The 26,410-nt window shown below is 42.3% G+C and overlaps 1 protein-coding gene across 1 annotated transcript in view; it reads right to left on the bottom strand.

Moving 5' to 3' along the window:
* Nucleotides 1–26,410, bottom strand: part of LOC136871906 (bestrophin-2) — a 99,730-nt gene that overhangs the window by 23,029 nt on the left and 50,291 nt on the right. Inside the window, exons 3-4 of the mRNA XM_068227396.1 lie at nucleotides 18,161–18,332; nucleotides 2,896–3,267 (exon numbers count right to left, since the gene is read on the bottom strand). Of these exons, the coding sequence (XP_068083497.1) occupies nucleotides 2,896–3,267; nucleotides 18,161–18,332 (544 nt within the window). The remainder of the gene's footprint in view (nucleotides 1–2,895; nucleotides 3,268–18,160; nucleotides 18,333–26,410) is intronic.

The following is a 26,410-nucleotide window of genomic DNA, read 5'->3' as shown; positions in this document are numbered from 1 at the left end:
TGACATCAGAAAAGGAGCATGATGCATTAGAGATTATGCTAAAGCATTATCTGAGGTTCCAGGAGTATTAGATGGTGCAGATGAACAGAAGAGACGAGCTGTGAAGATCATAAGGAATGGACAAATGATCAAGGTTCCAAGTAAAACTGATTTCTAAATAAGACAATCATAACTTTATCACAGATAATGTGAGCTTATAAGTTGCAGAACTTTTAAAGGAAATGTAGAGAATTAATGTGAAGTCTTTGTTTTAGATGATCTTTGAACCCTTGTGGTTATGTTTTTGTTCTTAGATAAGTTGGATTGTATTCCATGGTGAAGGCCCTGTTAGACCAGGCAATAGAGAATTTTACCTGGAAAATTTCATGGTAGTTCTGAATATATGCATACTTTATGGTGTTCTTCTTTTGATCGCTGTATAAGAATATTTCTCCCACCAAAACTTATCCCCCTGCAACCTTCCAATATTTTGAAAAATGAGCCCCAAAATATGTTATTTAATTGTATTTTTGGGAAAGAATACCTAGAAATACAGAAAGTAGACAAAATGTGCAACAAAAAGATCCTATAACATTTTGATGTAGGATGATCGGGGGTTTGCTCGCGTACCTCGGTGCCACAGGGCTGCATATGCCAAGTAACACAACTCCACTTAACCAATCACGTCGTTTACGTTCGCTTTCCCGTCTCCACCCTCCATCTTTTACTTCAAAACTCCTCCCCTCCTCCTCATTCTTCCTTTCTTCTAGCATCTGGAAGTCCCTAACCACTTACCTCTTCCTAAAAGAAAAATATGAGGACGAAGAGGGGGGAACACTTCCATTTAAAAACCTTAGAAACTGGACTTTTTTCAGTCAAAATTAATGGTTGAAATTTATGATAAAAACCAAGAAGATACATACATGTTACAAGGTAGTTGAAACATAATTTGATAGTACTGAGCTTAGGTTTTTTTTTTTTTTTTTTTTGGCTTTACGTCGCCCCAACACAGATAGGTCTTAAGGCGACGATGGGATAGGAAAGTTCTAGGAGTGGGAAGGAAGCATCTGTGGCCTTAATTAAGGTATAACCCCAGCATTTGCCTGGTGTGAAAATGGGAAACCATGGAAAACCATCTTCAGGGCTGTCGACAGTGGGATTTGAACCCACTATCTTCCGGCAGCCTGGGTTTTTGCTCAAGTCTAACCAAGAAAGGTAAAAAATAGAATAGAGGGGCATTTGTTGTTCATACTTATTTTATTTGTCCTATTTTCGGACAAACAGAACTTTTCTGTTAAAATTAGGAACATTCGACAAAAACAGAACTGAATTCATGATTGCTATGTGATAGAACAAAAAATCCCCTACAAACGAAAATTTTTTGAAAAAAAAGGAAAAAGTATTGAAAAAGTAAGGACAAATCTGAGTCTGGTTATTTTTTTTGGAGGGGTAGGGGGTGAGGGGGAATTTAAATTCTTCTCCACTTGACTGCAGCCGAGGGCCCAGTTCACCTGTGCCAATCTGATCACTATTAGAACCATCAAAATATTGCTCCGTCAGCTTTGCCGAAGTCTGAAACATATGGAAATATTTGCCAGTCAAGTTGAAAATTAAGTTCATGCATGACAAATATGTAATTTGTTTCAAATCATGTTTTTAAAGTGGACTGATTGATTGATTGAATTACTGACACATTGATCTATTGACTGATAAAACAATTCATTTTAATGATTACATAGTTGCCAAATCTTCCCAGAAAAAGCAAAAATTAGTTAAAATTCCAGCTTGAACTATGTTCAGAAAAAGTTTTAGTTTTCGACCAAACCTGGCAACTTAGATTTACACAGTGATTCATTTGTTTGTTTGATAAAGAAAGGGAGAAAAAAGGAGGTAAAAAGGGCTTTTTATTTTATTATTAATTTTCTGGGCTCTGTACAAGCTGGATCTTCAGATTCACACGATTTGTCCAAAATGCTCTCATCACTTAATCATATCTTCTCAGTCAACAATTCAAGTTCCACTTCTTGTGTGTCATCTACATCCAGAGCCTCCATGATATCTTCAGGAATATTCTTGCATGAATTGTTGCACTTGATGCACTGAATGGAACATTTCAACCCTCTTTATTTGCAGCCACACATGACATGGCAGTTTTAAAAAAAACACCTGCAGGAGATACGCTTATTGCTGGAACGTCCTGTATGAACGTTTCTCAACAGCAGCTTCAGCTGGGGGCAAAGAGACAATGTTGTGTTTCTTGCACATATGTATCTTCGTCCTTTTCATTTCAATCACTAACTTTGGCTGAAAAACATCTTGTTTCAAAGGTTTTAAGATGGAAAGTGCTCCCCTCCCCCTCTTCATCCTCTTCTGCCTATTTTAGGAAGAGGGAAGGAGTCAGGGACTTTCAGATACTGGAAGAGGAATGAGGGGTTTGGGGGTAGGAGTTTTGAAGTAAAAGGTGGAGGGTGGAGGCGGGAGCACAAACGTAAACAATGTGAGTGGTTAAGCAGAGTTGTATAACTTAGGATATGCATCCCCCCCGCGCAAAGAGGCGCATGGTCCAAGGCATGCATGCCACACCCCCCCCCCCCCCTGCCGTTTGTACTACGTCAAAATGTCGTAGAACTTTTCTGTAGCAAATTTTGTTTACTTTCTCTATTCTAGGTATTCTTTCCCAAAAACACACCAAAAAAAACTGTTTTCAAACACACTTTGGGGGGATTTTTTTCAAAATTTCGAGGGGTTGCAGGGGAATTCTTGGAAGGTCTCTATTGCCTGCACTATGTGTGGAAATAAAGTTTCTTTAGCATTTTAACTTCAAATCAGTAATTCAGTTTAAGACTGATCTAAAGACTAAGAAAAAGAAAAACACTATTTCATATGTACTTACTAAGATATAATTGTTCTACTTGCCTGTGTGTACACTAAAGGTATGCTTATTGTATCGTAGCTCAGGAGCAAGCCACACTGGCCTCGAAATTTGTTCAGTTCATCAATGATAGTTTTCACAGCAAAATCATCCCGAATTCTTCCTTCTTTTCGAGCCCGAGTAACAATACTGGCTGCCCACACAATAGGCAACCAATGTTTTGAATGGCGAGGAAACTTTTCGTTGAGGTCTCCCATGATGGATTTCTCGTTGTCTGTCAGAAGACCGGCTTCAACAAAGTGATCAAGGGTGGGGAATCGTTTCTTCACACGAGGACTGATCATGGTAAAAACCATTGAAAGGCACAAACAGACATAACGCATGATGGTTCTTCTCATGACTCTGCCACGCTCATCCTTAAAAAATAAAAATAAAAAAAGAAAACATGAAGATTAATCAACAGCTATTATAAGAAGAACACAGCTAAATAAAGTTTTAAAAAATAGGTTCTGAGAAGGCCGTACCCATGAGGGGGGGGGGGGGCAGTTAGGAGTTCATTTCCCCCATCCCCCAAATGAACTTAAATTTAAACAGCGCATACAGGTTTTTGAAAACTCAACCCATTAAATCAAAACTATGATAAAATCAAGAATTTGGAAAATAAACAATTGAATTTAACTCATGAAACTGTGCCATCTTCAAATGTTTCTCTATAATATAGGCTACAGTTAACAAATTTACAGAAAAAAGTTGCAGCAAGTTAATTTTGGTGAGATTTGTTTTTCACTTTTTTAATAGACCTTGCACTATCATTAAATTATTTTCACTCCAGACCAAGTAATTCTTGTTTAAAATGTTTTGCTTGGGCCTTTGATTAGTCATATAAATACAGAAAATGGAAAACAATAAGGTAGGTATAGACCTACCTATTATCTTAATATTATAAGTGTTGAAATACCTATTATATGGTTATAAGCCAACATAGAAATGTATGATACATTTTGTCTTCAGTTTTTGACACATTTAGTATCAGTCCATGTGCATCATGTTTCAGATGTACTTAAGAGATGCTTCTACTTTCCTGACCTTTCTCCAGTTATCTGGGATGAGCAGTAATGTAGATTAATCCCTATTTAACAGCTGCCAGATGTCCGACTCGTTGGCTGAATGGTCAGCGTACTGGCCTTCGGTTCAGAGGGTCCCGGGTTCGATTCCCGGCCGGGAATTCCAATGGCCCGGGGGCTGGGTGTTTGTGCAGTCCCCAACATCCCTGCAACTCACACACCACACATAACACTATCCTCCACCACAATAACACGCAGTTACCTACACAGGCAGATGCCGCCCACCCTCAACAGAGGGCCTGCCTTACAAGGGCTGCACTCGGCTAGAAATAGCCACACGAAATTAAAAGCTGCCAGATGCCCTACCTGACGCCACCCATATACAAAGAACACTAGGAAAGTTTTGCAATATGCAAAAACGGTTGGCTGGACACCCCTGTTACGGTGAGGGATGAATAAAGGGGTGAAAACCGGTCTAGAAGACAGCAAGGCGCGACCTTCACACCAGTTGTTACCAAGCAGTGGGACTGAAAGCAAGTTAAGATGTCAGTGTGGTCTAAAGGTGAATATCGCACAATTATCCGCTACAATTTTGCTCGTGGATTAACTGTTGACCAGTGCCTGGAGGAAAGACAGTCTACATCAGACAACAATTTTCCGCTGGTACAAAGAGTTCCAGAGGGGAAATTTTGGGGTTGGAGACGATCCTCGTTCTGAGCGACCGTCTGAATCAGTGACTGAGGAAAACATTGAAGCTGTGAGGAAAATGTTGCAGCAAGACAGGGGTTGACATATCGGCAGGTAGAAGAGACCCTCCACATCCCTGCACCAGCTATTCATTCCGTTCTACACAACCATCTCCATATTAGAAAGGTTTGTTCCCTTTGGGTGCCCCATTCACTTTCAGAGGAACAAAGGGTACATCGAGTGAAATGGTACCGAAAAATGCTAAAACAGTTTGAAAATGGGACTTCGCATAACCTCAATAGCATTGTTACAGGTGACGAAACTTGGCTTTATTATTACGATGTTCCAACAAAATCCCAGAACAAGGTGTGGCTGTTTGAAGAAGAGGTACTCCTGTGACTGTGCGAAAGTCAAGGGCAGTGAAGAAAAGGATGATTGCAGTATTCTTCACTAAACGGGGCATCTTGACTCGGGTTGTGCTAGAAACACAAAGGACAGTTACCACGAAGTGGTACAGTGAGACTTGGTGGTGGTGGTGGTGGTGGTGGTGGTGGTGGTGGTGATTATTGTTTTAAGAGGAAGTACAACTAGGCAACCATCCTCTATATAACACTAATCAGAGGGGAAAAAAATGGAAGGGATCCAACAATTCGAAAAATGAATATATCGGCCATAGGAAGACAAGGGCCACGAAGGGCGTGAAAATGAAAGACACCCTAGCCCTCGCAAACCTAATAGCGTCGGGGTCGGAAAATAACAAGAGTTGACCAAGAGAGGTCGGATAGGATAGATGAAAGTGAGGAGCCTGACACAAGTAAGTGGAAGCAATGCCAGGACTCAGCTGAGGGCCCCGTGGTCGCTAACCCACGCTCCAAAGTTCAGAGCCCCTGGGGTGGTGGTGGTGATTATTGTTTTAAGAGGAAGTACAACTAGGCAACCATCCTCTATATAACACTAATCAGAGAGAAAAAATGGAAGGGATCCGAAACTTCGAAAAATGAAGGTATCGGCCAAAGAAAGACAAGGGCCACGAAGGGCGTGAAAATGAAAGACTCCCTAGCCCTCGCAAACCTAATAGCGTCGGGGTCGGAAAAGAACAAGAGTTGACCAAGGGAGGTCGGATGGGATAGATGAAAGTGAGGAGCCTGGCACAAGTAAGTGGAAGAAATGCCAGGACTCAGCTGAGGGCCCGTGGTCGCCAACCCACGCTCCATAGTTCAGAGCCCCTGGGGTGAGCCCCTGGGGCCCCTTTTAGTCGCCTCTTACGACAGGCAGGGGATACCGTGGGTGTTATTCTACCGCCCCCACCCACAGGGGGGAAAAGTGAGACTTGTCTGCCTCAGGTCATCCAGGCTCTCAAACAGCTCTTGGCGCTTGAATCACTACAATGCTCCAGCACATCGTGCTAATGTAACAATGGATTTTCTTGTCAGATCAGGGTTCACTGTGCTTGATCACCCTCCATACAGTCCTTATCTTGCCCCATGTGACTTCGCACTCTTCCCAGAAGTGAAGATGAAGCTGAAAGGGCGACGTTTTGCATCCAACGAGGAGCTTCTGGCAGCATGGGATCAAGAGTGTGAAAAATGTAAACGAAGAAAAGTGGCAGAGTTGGTTCAGTGACTGGTTTTGACGTATGGAAAAGTGTATTGAGTGTGGTGGAAATTATTTTGAAAAGGTCTAAAGCGTTCACTCACATTGCAAAACTTCCCTAGTGCCCTTTGTATGGGTAAATGTTTTCACTATTGCGTGCTTCTGTGGTGGTTAGTAGTATGATACCTTTTGTGTAGGTGAACATCTTGAACACCACATGGGAGGACCGTGTCACCAACCTTGCAGTTCTTGAGAGAGAGTATTCTATAAGCATTTAGGCTACCATCATTAGTCATCGTCTCAGATGTATAGGGCTGCAGCATGAGTGATGCCAGGCTTCCTAGTCAACTCCTGTATGGTGAATTCTATTCCAGCATAAGATTTCATGAAGCCCCTTTGAGGCGTTTCAAGGATAAGCTAAAGCATATCGTGAAAAGACCTGGAATTAATACTCAATCCTGGTATACGCTTGCTGAGAATCGTACATTTCGGTGCCATGCTGTTTCTACACCGGTTACTGTGTTTGAAGAGGAACAACGTAGACATGAAGAGACTCAATGACGAGCACGGAAGCTGCATCAAGTTCAGCCCCCTTCCAGCCATCCATGTGATTTGTGTTGACGTATGTTTTATGGCAAGACCGGGCTACTAAGTCGTATGAAACATATTCACAAACCACTGTGAGAGTGAAAATGTGAACTGCTAAAGAATTTGTTTACTTGGATAAGAGTTACAACCAACGACGAGGAAGTGAAGACGTGTATCAGGACGACTACAAACATCCAGTATCCGAACTAGAAAAATTAACTAAACGTGTTTAACTCTTTAAGCTCGTATGTCTAAAACGTTCCGGCATCACGATTTTCCGTTGGGCTCGTATGTAGGAAATGTTCCAATATTCCGACAAAACACGCACTATACGCAAACCTTTTCTTGAACCCTGAGCTCCCTAGTGCTGAATTGGTAGACCTCGGTTATCTTCGACATCCGTATTGGCAACCTTTGAAACAAACTACATCGCTGTGCGACAACTGGCGTACACTTTACGAACTAGTACTGGTGTTGGTTTACACAGCAAAGCCGAACTATAAAATTCATGCTAGGAACAAGATTCGCATCGAGAAATGTTATATAATGTATGTGTGACAGAGTTGTTGGCGTAAGATAAGAAATGTTTAGAAAATTCATATCGATCGATCATATTATCGATTCAATTCAGATTTCATTTCCATCCAGTTGGCAGTATAATCGGAACCGGCAGCGCTCCCTCCTTGCTTCTCACCCCGTAAAAATCGGGCTCAAGAAAAGGTTCACGTATAATATGTACTACCCGCGAAACTTTGTGACACTTCGGCACCCTAGTGCTGAATCGGTACACCTCGGTTATCTTCGAGATACGGATTGACAACCTATGAAACCAAAAATTAATCCATCATACATCCCCGGTAAGACATCTGGCGCTGTAATCACAAAACTTCGAATACTATTGTTATACAGTAAAGCAAAGAATAATATGGGTAAAACTGAACTTTTGAAACTTATTAGAATGGAGGAAAATCCAATTACATCACAAGAACACCTTAGAACTTCTTCTCGGAAACATCACATAAAAATAAAAGCCAGTGGCGGCTCGTGGATATGAGCAATGGGGGGCGCGCCTTAGTTTCATAATTCCATAATATATCTCAAGTTCTTCAAACCATGTCATCAAGATACACACTTCGAACACTATACGGTGTAATGCATATGCAATTATTATTATTATTATTATTATTATTATTATTATTATTATTATTATTATTATTATTATTATTATTATTATTATTGTCCGCCTCTGTGGTGTAGTGATTAGCGTGATTAGCTGCCACCCCCGGAGGCCCGGGTTCGATTCCCGGCTCTGCCACGAAATTTGAAAAGTGGTACGAGGGCTGGAACGGGGTCCACTCAGCCTCGGGAGGACAACTGAGTAGAGGTGGGTTCGATTCCCACCTCAGCCATCCTCGAAGTGGTTTTCCGTGGTTTCCCACTTCTCCTCCAGGCGAATGCCGGGATGGTACCTAACTTAAGGCCACGGCCGCTTCCTTCCCTCTTCCTTGCCTATCCCTTCCAATCTTCCCACCCCTCCACAAGGCCCCTGTTCAGCATAGCAGGTGAGGCTGCCTGGGCGAGGTACTGGTCATACTCCCCAGTTGTATCCCCCGACCAAGAGTCTGAAGCTCCAGGACACTGCCCTTGAGGCGGTAGAGGTGGGATCCCTCGCTAAGTCCGAGGGAAAAACCGAACCTGGAGGGTAAACAGATGATGATGATGATGATTATTATTATTATTATTATTATTATTATTATTATTATTATTATTATCATTATGCGTGAATGGTCCCTTTTGGAACACACGAAGCTTTAGTTATGATATGCTTTCATCTGTTGACTAAAGATCCTCTTCCTTTCTTACGTCCACTTGGTACCTGCTCTTTTTGGTACTTCATTCTCTGGAGTAACTTCCCACGTGTCAATTTTCTTTCTATATATGTTTCGATTCAAAATGTCTTCGGGTTGAATTTGTGCGTTCTTCATGTCCGCTTTTGTTTGTATTATTATTATTATTATTATTATTATTATTATTATTATTATTATTATTATTATTATTATTATTATTATTATTATTATTATTATTATTATTATTATTATTAACATTTGCCTGTTCTTGTCCACGATCGAATTACGTTTACGAATAGTTTCGCTGTAGTGATCACTCAAACAAGACACGACATTGACTTTACCAAGCATTTCAAAGTCCATGGTACTATTGATATCACCCCTGTGGTGATCCATTTATCTCCTTTCCTAGAACGGGAGAATAGCAGGCAAGGAATGCAGTAAAAGGTTTCTGAGATATCACTTCCACATATCCGCGCGTTCTTGTTATATACGTCAGGAGAATTAATTTGTCTTTGGAAAGCCCTATTTTCATTTTCCTTGGTCTCCGGTCTTTTCAACAAGAAGTCTGGTGTCGGCCTACCACACTTCTTCAGTTCGACTTTCTTCTCGATAGAAAGAGAAGAAAACGTTAGTTCTTTAATATGTTCGATGGTAATCATACTGTACGAAGTGCAAACATAACACTACACGCCTACATATAAATCACAACCTTTCTCCTAATTTCACCTCGTCACAGTCACCTCACGAGATCATTCATCAACACACAGCTAAACATCGCGCTCTCCAGTGAGTATGGCCAACATGAGTCAAGTGCGAGGAGACAGTAGTTACAGTCGTTACTCGTTTCGTTAGTTAATAATCCTAAAAACTACAAGACTATTTTAAATATATACCAGCACATTTAACTCAGGTAAGTGCCTCAGTGAAATAGTTCCTAGTTTTAGGAGAGAAATGGCACAAAGTGACCCCTGTTAAATAGAAATCAAATCAGCAATGTTTCGGGTAGGTTGGCTGCAACCATGGGCCGCGGCAGAAACGCGCCGGAATCTCCGTTAGAACAGCACATCTCTACTGTGCCTCTGATTGGCTCCCTCAAGGCCAGTCGAGCGAGACGCGAGACTCGGAGTATTTGGTCCGCTCTGAGAGAGCGCCCTCCTGCGCCGGGCCAGCAGCGCATCGGGCCGCAGTACAGTACAACTCGCGCCCTTGATAATAATAGTAAAATATTTCGCTTGTTAACATTTAAGATTAAAATTCCGTAATTTAATGGAACCCCGTGGGGGGAGCGCGCCTTAGCGCCTCCCAAACGAGCCGCCACTGATAAAAGCAAAAATAGTAGGTAGCTGTAATAGAGAAAAGGAAAATAAACCACTGCTCTTCACCTTCAGTAAGTCGATTGAGCTGCTGTATATACTGGAATAGTTTTCCACGAAGAGGATTAGGACATTTTCTGCCTCTCGTTCTAACAAATCTCCAGGCAACCCTGGTAAGAAAAGGTAGGCCGGGCTAATTATTTTATTATGCTTGATATTATTACGGATGAAAGAGCCTCCGTGGCTCAGGCGGCAGTGCGCCTGCCTCTCACCGCTGGGTTCCGTGGTTCAAATCCCGGTCATTCCATGTGAGATTTGTGCTAGACAAAGCGGAGGCGAGACAGGTTTTTCTCCGGGTACTCCGGTCATATTTCATTCCAACAACACTCTCCAATATCATTCATCTGTCATTCATTAATCATTGCCCCAGAGGAGTGCGACAGGCTTCAGCAGCCGGCACAATTCCTACCCTCACCGCCAAATAGGGGCTTCATTCATTACATTCCTGACCGGTCGAATGACTGGAAACAGACTGTGGATATTCATTATTCCGGATGAAAAAAGTCTCGAGACATGATGTGATGCAGTCGTGGGCTTAAGATAAAGGTTTGGAAAATCCATACCGATTATACATTTCAGATTTCGGCTCCATTCAGTTGGCAGTTCTACTGAAACATTTGAGTTCTCTCCTTGCCCCTCACCCCCGGAAAACGAAGTGTCACTAAAAGTTTTACGGATAGTACTCCAAGAAAAGCGTAATTTAACAAAGAATTTAAGTAGCCATCGATTCTCGGGGAATAGGCTACCCCAGGCAATCCGCGGACGTATATCGAACACTGTGTTTACTGTTGGAAGACGCAAAATGGTCTCGTGCAAATCAAGAAGACTTACCAGTGTAGGTGCGACGTACAGAAATTTTTTTACAGGTTGCTTTACGTCGCTTCGTCATATGACGACGATGGGACTTTGGTTGATTCTTAGTGGCTGTACGGATACGTATGTCCATGTCTGTAGCTTCTGGACAGGAGTTGGCTTTAGTCAACTACTTACGATTCGAGCCATACTGCAATGTTGACTTGCATTGTGTGCGGAGAGGCATATTCTGAGGCTGAGATGCATAAGGCCAGGGCTGAGATTCTCAAAGTTTTTGGATTGGCACCCCACGTCTTGCCCGCCAGCTTGTGAATGATGATGTGGACGCTGATTTTCCCTCTGGTGTTGATGCAGCGCTGTTTAAACGTTAGGGTACAATCAGATGTTACTCCCAAAGTACCGTACTTCAGGGTCGAGGAGTGACTGACTGACTGACTGACTGACTGACTGACTTGTCGTTAGTTGACGTGCGCTCTGTCTCTTGTATGTTTTTAGTGACCCGACAACGACGGGTTCAATACCTAGGTATATCTACAAGTACAAGGTTGCGCTATCATACTGTCAGTATCTTTCGAAGAAAAGTAAGAGATTCTTAGTATTTTGCAATGGTCTACTATAAATCTTGCCATTGGAATTAAGTGCATACTGGCAAGTCTCTGTGAATAGAAAGCCCTCAGACGAGTCGCTAGGCAAGTCTCTGCACTGAGGTAACACCCAGGCCTTTCCTATCCCTGGTAGGCCTACATGAAGTATCTGAACGTAAGTGTAAGCTATTTGAGATTTCTCTTGATGTTTTTTTTTTTTTCCTTGGGGGACATGGACTTATGAGCCGTAGAAGTAGGATCAAGAAGACTTCACCTTCACCAAACTCTGTAATTCATTTGCATGCTTATATGTGAAAACCGGAAATTATTGCTATCGACAATAAGAATTCAAAAGAAAAATTATTGCAAATGAGAAAACAGTTCGTATTGTAAAGGCCGGTGAAGAAATTATTATTATTATTATTATTATTATTATTATTATTATTATTATTATTATTATTATTATTATTATTATTATTATTATTATACTACAAAAAATGACTTGCCCGGCACAATGATTTGATTTAATCAAGTGAAGAAATAATATTGTTCTCATATACACTGACTGACAGAGCAAATGCAACACCAAGAAGGAGTGGTCAGAACTTTATGCCAATTGCAGGGTAGACTGACGTCACTGAGGTATGCTCATGATGTGAAATGCGCCGCTGTGCTGCGCACGTAGCGAACGATAAATGGGACACGGCGTTGGCGATTTCTCAGCCGACAGTCATTGTAGAACGTGTTGTGTGCCACAGGACACGTGTATAGCTAAGAATGCCAGGCCGCCGTCAACGGAGGCATTTCCAGCAGACAGACGGCTTTACGAGGGGTATGGTGATCGGCCTGAGAAGGGCAGGTTGGTCGCTTCGTCAAATCGCAGCCGATACCCATAGGGATGTGTCCACGGTGCAGCGCCTGTGGCGAAGATGGTTGGCGCAGGGACATGTGGCACGTGCGAGGGGTCCAGGCGCAGCCCGAGTGACGTCAGCACGCGAGGATCGGCGCATCCGCCGCCAAGCGGTGGCAGCCCCGCACTCCACGTCAACCGCCATTCTTCAGCATGTGCAAGACACCCTGGCTGTTCCAATATCGACCAGAACAATTTCCCGTCGATTGGTTGAAGGAGGCCTGCACTCCCGGCGTCCGCTCAGAAGACTACCATTGACTCCACAGCATAGACGTGCACGCCTGGCATGGTGCCGGGCTAGAGCGACTTGGATGAGGGAATGGCGAAACGTCGTGTTCTCCGATGAGTCACGCTTCTGTTCTGTCAGTGATAGTCACCGCAGACGAGTGTTGCGTCGGCGTGGAGAAAGGTCAAATCCGGCAGTAACTGTGGAGCGCCCTACCGCTAGACAACGCGGCATCATGGTTTGGGGCGCTATTGCGTATGATTCCACGTCACCTCTAGTGCGTATTCAAGGCACGTTAAATGCCCACCGCTACGTGCAGCATGTGCTGCGGCCGGTGGCACTCCCGTACCTTCAGGGGCTGCCCAATGCTCTGTTTCAGCAGGATAATGCCCGCCCACACACTGCTCGCATCTCCCAACAGGCTCTATGAGGTGTACAGATGCTTCCGTGGCCAGCGTACTCTCCGGATCTCTCACCAATCGAACACGTGTGAGATCTCATTGGACGCCGTTTGCAAACTCTGCCCCAGCCTCGTACGGACGACCAACTGTGGCAAATGGTTGACAGAATGGAGAACCATCCCTCAGGACACCATCCGCACTCTTATTGACTCTGTACCTCGACGTGTTTCTGCGTGCATCGCCGCTCGCGGTGGTCCTACATCCTACTGAGTCGATGCCGTGCCCATTGTGTAACCTGCATATCGGTTTGAAATAAACATCAATTATTCGTCCGTGCCGTCTCTGTTTTTTCCCCAACTTTCATCCCTTTCGAACCACTCCTCCTTGGTGTTGCATTGTCACTGTCAGTCAGTGTACATGGTAGTGAAACATTTAGGGAATATTTATTAATCAGAATACCTACTGTATATACCGTCAAAATTAGATTCCCGATTCAACAGAGGACTTTAAGAGTGGCGGTAGATTGAATTTCATTTTTGAACTTCACAGTTAATTTATTCGGAATCCTTCAATTTTCTGACGTTCAAGTGTTACATGGACACAAAAAGCAAGATTAATTCAGAAATTTCATCTCAATCATTTATCACGATATTCGTTCCTGATACTTCAATCAATTTTTATTTCCTTTTACACTGCACACTACCTCCATTGAATTAAAATAATGAATGTAGGAAAGCTGTACGAGTGAATGCTCTATCATGTTTGGTCTGATATATATGCAGTATACTTTGCCACTACAGTAGAGACTAGCACAGAAGGAAACTAGACAAAAGAAAGAGCATGTTTGTGGTACAGATTCTCCATTTCCTCCCTGTTCATCAAAGAAGGGGGTAGAAATCAATACGTTTCATTGTCACGAAGGTCATGTCAAGGACTTTATAACCTTCGTTCCTGCAGAGAAACATAATAATAAAAGTGTGTCGCCGCTATTGAATGCTACTGGGAAGAGTGATGGAAATAAGACTGCAAAAACGCAAAACGTAAAAGAATATGGAATGGTTTATCAAGATAAATCTATATGTATAAAGTAAGAGTTTCGTCTGTACGTTACTCAGAATTAAAAAAGAATGGTAACTTACTTCTCAGTAACAAGGAAATGAACTCAATGTTCCGTCATCTCTGTCTGTACATCCATCACGAGAAAATGGCTGAAGATAATTTAATGAAAATCGGTATGTAAAGTCAGCGAATAAGGCACTACAATCTAGGCTGTAAATAATTTTATTCATGATGGGTGAAATGGTAGTTTAGGGGAAGGCCTAAAATTCAATTCTCCAAAATCTAGTTGGTCCCGTCGATAAATTCTACATAACTGAAGTTATACAGAATTAAATTTCCGATCATTTATGTCATATGCATTTTTACCGTACCGGCTATGATAACAAGAGATATTCATGAACTTCGACTTTTACTGCCACGTCCATATCAATGCCGAGCCAAGAGAAAATGGGTGAAGAGAATTTAATGAAAATCGGTATGTAAAGTCGGGGGATAAAGTACTACAGTCTATGCTATAAATAACTTTATTCACGCTGGATGAAATGGTAGTTTAGGGGAAGGCGCCTAAAATTTCATTTTTAAATACCTTAGCAATTTAATAAAATCTTATTCACGTGTACGCGACTTCACCTAGAATTCTGTATACAATGTAGAATTCCGTAGCGAAGCACGCGTACACCAGCTACTGTTCGATAAAATTGAAATAATAGGTAAACAACTGACAGGGAATCTGCCACCTGCGGGACAGCCCTAAATGTACATCAATGATGAATGATGGCGGTGACGGTTTTCATGAAATGCATCAAAATATTATAGCTGATAAAGTACCAAATATATGGTAATGGTTTCTATATTATTTTAAAGGACAAGGATGAGTGTACAAGACATGACTAAGATAGCTGATCTAATGCCCATGTTGTCATCACAAGATGGCCACCAAAGTAAGGTGTGATTTTTGTGGTCGAAAGTCTCCTACCGCGCGGTGTAGCTTGGAGTGTGTATGCCGCGCAGGCGCATGAGAGGTGAAATTTTATTAATCTCAACGAGATCTATCAGCAAACACCAGAAAATTAAAATGTGACCTAAATAAAGAAAATAAGGCTTTGTGACTGAAAACTGACGAATGTTGCCACACTTCATAAAGTGTCCAAATATAAGACTAATACAAACCAAACCCCACGGCACTTAACGCCCTTGAAAGGGCTCTGGCCTTCGATTCGGTTCAGAGGGTCCTGGGCTCGATTCCCGGCCGGGTCACGGATTTTAACCTTAATTGGTTAATTCCAATGGAACGGGGGCTGGGTGTATGTGTTGTCTTCATCGTCATTTCATCCTCATCACGACGCGCAGGTCGCCTACAGTCGTATTTATTCTTTTGATATGAATATTATTAGAATGATTTCCACTTATCCGTTATGCAAAATAACTGACCACTAGCTGAATAATAATAATAATAATAATAATAATAATAATAATAATAATAATAATAATAATAATAATAATAATAATAATAATAATAATAATAATAATAATTGTACCGGAGGTACACCCGCCCCAAGCATTTAAATTAAGCGCCTTGGAGAATGCCATCTGAAATATAAACCTTGCAACAACTAGTACAAGAAGTTTGAACATTTTTCAACAGATACTGCTACTGTAAACTTATGCTGTGCCCCCATGTGTAAAGATGAACTATTAAAATTCTAGATAAATTTTGTATGTAAAGGTTTCCTAAACTGGAATGTTTAGTGTTTGTTTTGATGTTTAAAAGTTATCAACACTTCTGTCTCTTTCCGTCAATTTAAGGCGTTGGACAATCAGAAATTTTGTACATTTATTAATCACCAATGACAAAATTTTGATATCTATTTGATTATCCAATGAGAATTGGGGGTGTGTCGGGCCCTTGGCCCAGAGTTTTCTGGAACCTTCCCGTCTGCTATAAAAGCTGGCACTTTTCGGACCAGGTTGTCTTAGTGATCGCTACAGTCTACTATCTAGAGTGTGTTCGTAACGGAGGCGGAGGCCGCCTCATCCATCTTCGGGACGTCCACCAGCTCAAGGTAATGGCAGATCTGTGATAGTCTTTGAAAGCTAGCTCGAGGGAAAAGTTTCAATTCTTTAGTAATATAAATTTGTTTTCTAAAATGTAAATTTCAAACAAAGTCGAAGGAACTTAACCGAAATGAGGGAATAGAGAGTGAGGTACCCTCTCAACTTGATTTTGAGGTGACTATGATTTTGTAACCTTTTCTACCTTGTGATTTTTGTAACTTAAATATTTTTCTCTATCCAGTCACCTCAGTAGTATAGGCTTAGCCTCTGTAACGTCGGGTCATAAGGTCAAATAGGGTTTATGCATTTCACATAAATTTTAAGGAGCGCAAGTGTTTGGTTTTTAGGCCAGTAAATTTAATCTTTTGCTTTTACCATTACTTTCATGTTAAAGATATCAGATTGTTGAGCAGTTAAGACAGTGAATACTGTTTAATATTGTTAAATGTAGGTTCTGCCTAGACAGGCCTGGAAAGTGTGAATTTTCGGAAATAGATTCCTAAGTAGAGCAAAGATGCTCTTTACTAGTGGTGTAAAAGTAATTGGGAGATCCGTCTCCTTGACTATTGATTGAAAGGAGCGGTAGTGCTCAGGTAAAAATTGTAATTCGGAGCTTCAAGCTCCGCCTGTAAATTTGTTATCTGATTATTCTAGATCTTTCTGAAAGTTTTTTTGAAGCTTACGAGCTACACTTCTGTAACGGATTGTTAATTACTTGGCAAATTATTAAGATTTGAAAAGAGAAAAAAAAAGGGGGAAGGTTAAGAAAGGAAATAAAACTGCCACTTTTAAAGTTTTAATTTATTCTTGTGACTGTTTAATATCCACCCATTCGTGTTCGCACCCCTACGTTCCGCAGAATCCCCGGAACAACAATAACAATATGGCCTCAGCTACTGAGTGCAGCATTGTAATTTGGGGGCATTTAGGCCGCTTGCACTCTATCAGATGTCACAGTAACCTAGATCTCTCTTGGGCGAACTACGGCTGAGTTTTAATTAAATTTGTCGGGTAAACACCAAATGTGTCACCAGAGACATTTTACATGCCGACATGGTACGGTATGAAGTGTCGAATGAACTTTTTTCCATACAGAATATTAAAATAATATATTAAGAAAATGGTGTCAAATGTTCCCTGAGAAAATCATATTATAAATGAATTGATAACGATTAGTTTATTTGCATCTAACGGGTCGTTTTTGAGAGACATATTGCATGAAATTTGGAGTTAAGAACAGGATTCAGTGCATCGAAAGGGGGGAGGTGATTAAAGAACTATTAAACTACCACGAATGAAATAATCAATTCTCTAGAGCAGAGTCTCTCAAACGCCCAAAATCTCATTGTGCAAACTGAGGCGCAGAGTTCCTGTGCACAGTGCATCGGTCCCTCTCGGCTCGGACCAACGCTTCGTCTCTGAGCTACTCGGCTAAGCTCGGCTCGGATTTGGAGCGCTACGGAGCAAGTGAGGAAGAGGGAGACAGGCGGAGCGAGCGAGACAGGCGTGGGGAAAGAGAGAGACAGTGCTATTGCTCCAAATCGAGGAGTGGGGGTCTGCACTCTGGTCAACCAAGCGAAGTCGTCTTTTGCACCGTGCACAGTGCAATGCACTGGTGCATGCACCCTGAGAGGCCCTGATCTAGAGTATGATAAGAAGAAGTCTCTTCGATAAAAGAGCCTTCTACACGGTTCTCTGCCATGGCCATCCATCAATACAGCAACCATCTGTACTCTAACGCCCCTCTTTGATAATGTTCTCTCTAAGTCATGGCCATCTATCAGTAGGGCCTAATTCACATCACAGCCTGCACGGTTGCTAGGTAACGTTGCGCCATACATTCTGAATCGCTAATTTCGTGACGCCAATTTGTCAGACGATCCCTAGCCACTAGACATTTTCATATCAAAAAGCTAAGGATATTAAAAAAAGGCCATTTTATTTCACTTTTGGGGTAAATTTTCAGTGTCATATTCTCTATAAACTCACAAAAGATGAAAACTTCCTTTTCCATATACAAATAACAATGACACATGTATATTCGTTCAAAATACTTCAACATCAAATCACAGCACGTTACAGGTGCAAAGGAAGAAAGTGACTTACCTGCCCATGAATATTGGAACTGACGAACACAGCGATTGGATCTGGCCAGGGAATGCTGACATATTGGTTCCACCATCGTGTCATCACAACAGACACATAAAAACCCAGTACAAAAGATAGGGGAATGAGATCATTGAATGTTTCACAGTACTGGGTGACCATTTCAAAAACCCTGCAAAAACAAAAAGCGGCGTTATAATCTGTCAAGATTATAAATAAATAAATAAATAAATAAATAAATAAATAAATAAATAAATAAATAAATAAATAAATAAATAAATAAATAAATAAATCTCAAAACTTGAAAAGTTTGCACATGCAAAAGTTGATATTTAGAATCTGCTTTAAAAATAAAGGAACACTTTTTTTTTAAAAAAATTCTGTAAATCCCAATAGGAGGGGTTAAAAGTGTGAATAATGGGTTGAATGCCTTTAATAAGGATACATATATCTCAGAAACGGAAGATATTACAGAACTGAAAATTCGTATATGGGATCTCCTTTAAAAAAGAAGCACGTATTATTTTTTTGGGGGGGGGGGGAAATCCAATTAATGGCGGTTAAACAGGAGTGACAAATTGGGGTGAATTTTTTGAAAGACTACATCTACAGAATATATGAGAAACGTAGAATGTTACAGACGTAAAAAGTGGTATTTGGAATCTCCTGTAAATGTAAAGAAACATAGGTGATTTGTTTTTGGAAACTCCTCTTAAGGGGAACTAAAAAGGGGGTGACATGTTAAAATGAGAATTTATACAGTATATCTCAAAAAACTTCACATGTTACAGAAGTGAAAATGGTATTTTTATCTCTGTGAGAAATAAAGAAACGTGTACTTTTAGTTTTTGGAAATACCATTTGGGTGGACGGGGGGGGGGGGGGTAAAAGTGACCGAAAATTGTGTTGAATTCTTTTAATTAGGCTACTGTTATCTCAAAAATGAAGATGTTACAGACGTGAAATTTGATATTTGGAATCTGCTTTAAAAGGAAAGAAACACCTATTCTCGGAAAATACAATGAATGTGGAGGGGGGAGGAAGAATTTAAAATTAATTGACTTAATTGTATGAGAATACTTAGATCTAATTAAAACTAAAATTGTTAGGGCCTACAGACGTGAAAATTGTTATATGGTTCTCCTTTAAAAACAAAGAAAAACCCTTTTTTGGGGGGAATCATCTTGGGGGGCGGGAGTGAAAAGGAATTGAATTCCTTTCATAAGGACACATAAATCAAAACTGAAGAAGTTAGAGTCGTGATAATTGGTATTTAGAAGATCCTTTACTATTAAAGAAACAAGTATTTTTTGCCGGAAAATTCACTTAGTGGGGGGGGGGAGTGTGAAAGTGAAAAAGGTGAATTATTTTTATCTCAAAACTGAAGGTAATAGACGTGAACATTGGTGTTTGGAATCTCCTTTAAACAAAGAATCACGCCTTCCTTTAATTTTTTTTTGGGGGGGGGGTACATAAACTTAACGGCGGTAGGGTGCAAAAGGAGGTGAGACCAATTGATTTCACTGTTCATAATGTATTTATAAGGAGCCTCCGTTGCTCAGGCCGCAGCGCGCCGGCCTCTCACAGCTGGGTTCCGTGGTTCAAATCCCGGTCCCTCCATATGACATTCGTGCTGGACAAACGGAGGCGTGACAGGTTTTTCTCCGGATACTCCGGTTTTCCCTGTCATCATTCATTCCAGCAACAATGTCCAATATAATTTCATTTCATTTGTCATTCATTAATCATTGCCCCAGAGGAGTGCGACAGGTTTCGGCAGCCGGCACAATTCCTGTTGTCGCCGCTAGATGGGGGCTTTATTCATTCCATTCCTGACCCTGTCGAATGACTGGAAACAGGCTATAGATTTTCGACGTACTTATTCTGATCATAAACCGATCATTTTTAATCTTTCCTGGGTTCGTTTTCAAGAGCCATCTTCTCCTTCGGAGAACGTTCTTAGATTACAGTAGATTCTCCTGGCATATAAATAAAAATTTAAACGCATTTGAAATAAACGATAGGAATGAGATTGACCGTCCAATTGCTCACCTCTATAATAAGGTCAATAATGCACGGAAGTATGTCATTCGTATGGCCAGAAATCCCGCACATTTGCCTAGGCGCGACAATGGTGCTGGTCACATTCTCAACAATGACAATGGCAGCAGATGTAATTTACCGCCAAGCAGCGGTCTTGCATCTTGCTGTGGGGTCCAGAACATCTAATAATAATAATAATAATAATAATAATAATAATAATAATAATAATAATAATAATAATAATAATAATAATAATAATAATAATTTCTTGGACCGTTGTCAAAATGTGCAGACCGCGCTGGAAATGTGTCCTGGAAGGATAATGACTACGAATGCAGTCCGTCCGCGGGTTCAGTACCGCCAAGGCATTCAAGACGACACCACGCCGGATCTCCTCAAGGATTTGATCCATATTAAAAATGCTTATAGGAAAATTTGGCAAAGATTTAGGGATCCAACTGACCGGGTGGAATACCTGGACGTAGCCCGGGAAGTACGAAATCGATTGCTGGAAAGAAAGATTGAAAAATGGGAGGAACATTGCCGTAATCTCTCAGAAAACGAGTCAGATCGCAAATTTTGGCGGATCCTCTCAGAACACGAGTCAGATCGCGAATTTCGGCGAATTTATATAACACGTAAAGCATCCAATTATAAATTTTAGTATAATACCGTAGCGAAGCACGGGTATCTTGCTAGTAAATAAATAAGAGTAATACATAAGTAATACACCTCATCAGAGAACCATTCAGTTCAAAATGAAGGAGGAGTGGATAAAATGTGGTGGTGGTGGTGGTGGTGGTGGTGGTGGTGGTGGTGATGGAAGGATAAAGGAAACATTATAATCAATCTAAATTCCTAATTCTGATATATTTGGGACTAGCTGATGTACCCGTGCTTCGCTACGGGATTCTAAGACTGTCTTTGTGGTTTTCCTAACTATAGGCCATTAGAAAAACGTCAGTAGGAATGTAGGGATTAAAAGCAATGTTATCATATAAAATACTCGCTAAAATGAAATACCGCACATTTTCTCACTTTCAACGAACGGTACTACGATGCCGATCTAACAGTCCAAAGTTCCAGTGCTGGTATGACCAGGCCGAAGCCGAAGACAACCGTGAACACTCCTCTCCCACTGTTCCGAATGCTATGATGAACCAGTTTGTTATGTACCAGTAATATCAGAAAATGTATGAACCAGAGGAATGGCATGCTTAAGAAGAAAGTTATCTAACTCCCCAGCTACTTCCCGACAATATTTAGGCAGGCTGTTATACTCGGTTCGACCGGGCGAGTTAGCTGTGCGGTTAGGGGCGCGCAGCTGTCAGTTTGCATTCGGGAGATAGTGGGTTCTAAAACCATTGTCGACAGCCCTGAAGATGGTTTCCCATGGCCTCCCATTTTCACACCACGCAAATGCTGGGTATGTACCGTAATTAACGCCAGGGCCGCTTCCTTTCCACTCCTAGCCCTTTCCTATCCCATCTTCGCCACAATACCTATCTGTGTCGGTGTGACGTAAAAGAAATTTTAAAAAATACTCGGTATACAGCAATAATCCCATCGATCGGGCATGACTGGCAACAAAAGAAACAAAGCCCATCACAACAAACAATGGTCAATGTACTGTAATGTTATTGTTGTTCAATAATATGAGCTTTCTGTATTTTAGACTTTCACATTTAGTTTCCTTTCGACTGTGATATTAGGGCGTCTTACGCAATTAATTAATATCGTAGAGTGTAGTTCCTTATTCCGCGACTTTACATAATGATTTTCATTAAATTCTGTCTACCCATTTTCTCGTGACTGATATCGACTTTGCAACAAAAATCCAAATTCATGAATATCTCTGTTATCATAGCCGGTACGGTAAAAGTGTTTAAGACATAAATGATCCGAAATTTAATACTATATAACTTTAGTAATGTAGTATTTGTCGATAGGACCACTAATAATACAAATATTTGAGAATTAAATTTTAGACCTTCTCCTAAACTACCATTCCACTCAGCGTGAATAAAATTATTCATGGCCTAGATTGTAGCGACTTATTTCTCGACTTTGCATACGGATTTTCATTAAGATAGGACCACTAATAAAAAACATTTGAGAATTTAATTTCAGGTCTTCCCCTAAACTACAATTTTTTCAGCGCGAATAAGATTATTTATGGCCTAGATTGTAGCGACTTATTTTCCGACTTTGCATACCAATTTTCATTAAGACAGGACCAATAATAGCATACATATTTGAGAATTAAATTTTAGGCCTTCCCCTAAACTACCATTTCTTTCAGCGTGATTAACATTATTTCTAGCCTAGATTGTAGCGACTTATTTTCCGACTTTACATGCCGATTTTCATTAAATTATCTTCAGCCGTTTTCTCGTGATGTACATACATACATACATACAGAGAGAGAGACAGACAGACAGACAGACAGACAGACAGACAGACAGACAGACAGACAGACAGACAGACAGACAGACAGACAGACAGACAGACAGACAGACAGACAGACAGAAATTAAGGAAAATTAAAAAGCATTTCCTTGCTACTATGGACACGATCGATACAGAAATACCATCCATTTTGAATTCTTAGCAATGTACAGACAAAACTCTTATTTTATATATATAGATTGTGATCTTTCCTACTTTTATAAACGCCACTCAAACTTATTCGTCTACTAATGTCATTCCACGCCATCTCTCCGCTGACAGCTCGGAACATACCACTTAGTCGAGCAGCTTTCCTTCTTTCTCTCAATTCTACCCAGCCCAAACTTTGCAACATTTTTGTAACGCTACTCTTTTGTCGGAAATCACCCAGAACAAATCGAGCTGCTTTTCTTTCGATTTTTTCCAGTTCTTGAATCAGGTAATCCTGGTGAGGGTCCCATACACTGGAACCATACTCTAATTGGGGGTCTTACCAGAGACTTATATGCCCTCTCCTTTACATCCTTACTACAACCCCTAAACACCCTCATAACCATGTGCAGAGATCTGTACCCTTTATTTACAATCCCATTTCGTTCCGGAGTCAATAACTCTTCTTCTTAACATCAGTTTGTTCAGTTCAGCTTAAGACTATCCAATTAAACCCGTTCCCATAGACATAAACGAACCACGCTCAGCATATTAACCTGCGTTTGCCGAGCAAATAGGCTGGCAATGTCTAGCCTAGCTGTTAGATCACATTCGGGGAATAGTGGGTTCGAGCCCCATTGCCGATAGCTACTAAAGATGGTTTTCCGTGGTTTCGCATTTTCACACTAGGAAAATGCTAGAGCTGTATCTTAATTAGGGCACGATCGCTTTCTTCTTAGCCCTTGTCCTGTTCTATCACATCATAAGACCTCTGTAAGTCAGTACGACGTAAAAGAAATCACCTTCATTTGCCATATTGACAAGTATCTGCGAGAGCATGCCGAAGGACCGACAGTGAAGTAGTTCTTTAGGCTTTGGTACTCGAATGCCTGGTGGCCATGATGGTTGAGGCGTCAAGTCTATATGGTCTGACACCGTGGTTGATCGAAAAGAATTTCACCGTCAACCTGTTGGCTGGCAGTGTCGGAGAGGTGCTGTTATACAATTTTTAATCACTAGATTGCATGCCGAAAACCTGGATTCAATTCCAAACCTCTCCGTAGTGGTCGTAAGGCTCATAACGCTGTTTATTTATTTATTTATTTATTTATTTATTTATTTATTTATTTATTTATTTATTTATTTATTTAATTTATCAATGTCTTTCTGTACATGGCGGGGCTCAGGCTATGAAGCCTGCTATTATGCCAAACCACATAATTGTACACCTGTGTAAAGAGAACATTATAACTACTTAAAATTAAAAATAAGTTTAATACAATTTAAAATTAACGTAAAATGTAATTTAACTGAAATGTAAAGTATCATAATTTGTTTTTAACATTTTTAAATGAATTTATAGTAATTACTATTATTAAAACTTACCTCGAAAATTGACAATGTTACTAATCTTACATTTACATTTTATTCATTTGACTTAATCTAACGTTTGAGGGTACTTCTTAGAGTAAATTATTCTGAATGTAGGTAAAATTTCCCGCACATTCTTCTGAATACTTTTAGGTTGCTTATGTCTCTAATTTCAGCCCGGAGGAAATTACAGGAACGTATGGTCCCCGGTACAAATGAGTTGTTATACATACTACTGTGGTGAGTGGGGATGACCTTGCGGGTGTTCTACCTGAGGCAGAGAGGTAATTGAAGTCTATTCTCAGGTATATATTGGATAGGAGCCGGGGGGAAAGGAGCAGCTGACTGTCGTAGCGAGAGGTCGTACGTGCCTGTCGCTCCGTTGTCTCTCTCCTTGCCAGGCGCTCAGTACTTTCAAGTGCTAACCAGGCAGCTGTACTTATTAGTACGACTTCGAAAGGGCTTTTGTCTGAGCTGAGCACTTCTCAGTGCTCGCTTATTCTTATTCTCTTTCAGGAATACCAGGATGAAGAATACGGACGTGTGGCGAGCAGCAGACTACTGCTGGGCATCGGAGGAGAACGAGCCGCCTGCACCCGAGCCGGAGCCGGAGACCGAGGTGGAGACGGAGCCGTACAGGGACGGGTGCGACCCCCCTGACGGCTTTCTCTTCTCCGAAGGCCACACCGACCCGGAGTACGAGGCGCTGCTCGTGTACTACAGGCCAGGGCGCCCTGTAACTTCTGAACGGGGCCTCGTCCTGGACAGAATGCGGCGCCCTCGCCGAGGAGGCAGGATCATCTCGACAACCATGGCCGTCGAGAGCTTCCTACCAGGAGGCCTCATTATCCGGCATCACGACCAGGAGCGGATGCGCGACGCAGAGAAGGAGCTTTCTACTCTGTTCCAGGTCATCCGTCTACCAGGGAGGGACGGCGTGCCAGGGATGAACACCGGCGCAGTCAGGGCCGCGACGGAGACCAGGGAGACGCCGAGGAGGCTAAGGAATAGGGCGGTTAATACCGACCCAGTCCTGGCCACCCAGCCGGCGACCAGCGACGCCATCACGGAGGTGGGGCATGACGCCCCCTGGCGCCGCGACGGTGCGACTTCAGTGGAGGAGGACGCCCCCTGGCGTTCTGAGGCTGCTGTCCAGGCCCAGCCTGACAGCACGTTTGTCGAGCTGCAGACCTCGATGTGCGCCCCACAGGACAGGGAATGCACTCAGGCATTAGCACCGACCGACGCCGCCGCCGCCGCCAGCCAGGAGAAGGAAGAAGACGGCGACGCAGCGGAGCCATCAGCTACCCTGGGGTCACCAGGCCGGGAGGAGGGCCACCAGGACGAGGCCTCTTCCCCCGCCGAGAAGCAACCCCCGGGAAGAAGAAGAAGAAGACGACGCCGCACCAGGAAGCAGAAGGCGTCGCTGGCTCACCAGGAGAGGACCGCCAAGCCGCAACCCAGGACTGCTCCCAGGACAGCAGTCAACCGAGGAGCCAATCAGGAGAGGACCTCAGCGGGTAGCGGCAGTCAGGTGAGAGTAAAACGTCCCCCTCAGCAGCTCTTGCAGTGTTTCCGCTGTCTGAGGTGGGGCCACCGTCAAGTTAGCTGTGGACTCCAAGTGAAGTGCAACCGCTGTGGTGGTGATCACCACTACACGGCCTGCGCAACACTTAAGGAGGCGCCGGTGTGCGCCAATTGCGCGGGGGGCCACCCGGCCTCCCACCGCAGTTGCCCAGTCTACAGGGCCATGGCGCGGGCAGAGAGGAGGGAGGCCCGGCGCCATGACCCACCCCATTCCAGGAGGCCCCCGCCTCGGCGGGCTTGGCCTCATTCTCCGGGATCGGAGACTGGGTACGAGGTACCCCAAGGAGGTGGAGTCGTGCGACAGGCCCTAGTGGTACTTGGCGCATGGCTCCGCAGCCGGCAAGGACCGCGCTAGTCCCAGCAGTGCCCAGACGGACTGATCCCCAGGCGATGGAATGGCGAGGAATTGGTTTATGTTTTGTGCATGTTACCTGTTCCTAACTAACACAACCTCTGGTCTTTTTCCAGCCCACATCCTTGCATGTGCTATCAAAAGATGTCAGGTTTTACATGTAGGCTCTTTCTTCTTTCTGCCTATGTGGTTTTTCCCTGACCCTTCAATACCAAACTTCAATACCATATACCTAATACAATATCGCCTGGTAGCGTGTTTGACATGGAAACAGGCAGATACTCCTTGTATCACTTCCCA

Source organism: Anabrus simplex, chromosome 4 (genome assembly GCF_040414725.1).
Source record: "Anabrus simplex isolate iqAnaSimp1 chromosome 4, ASM4041472v1, whole genome shotgun sequence".
Lineage (NCBI taxonomy): Eukaryota > Metazoa > Arthropoda > Insecta > Orthoptera > Tettigoniidae > Anabrus > Anabrus simplex.
The sequence above is the reverse complement of the archived record's forward strand: the minus strand, read 5'-3'. Positions and strand labels throughout refer to the sequence as shown.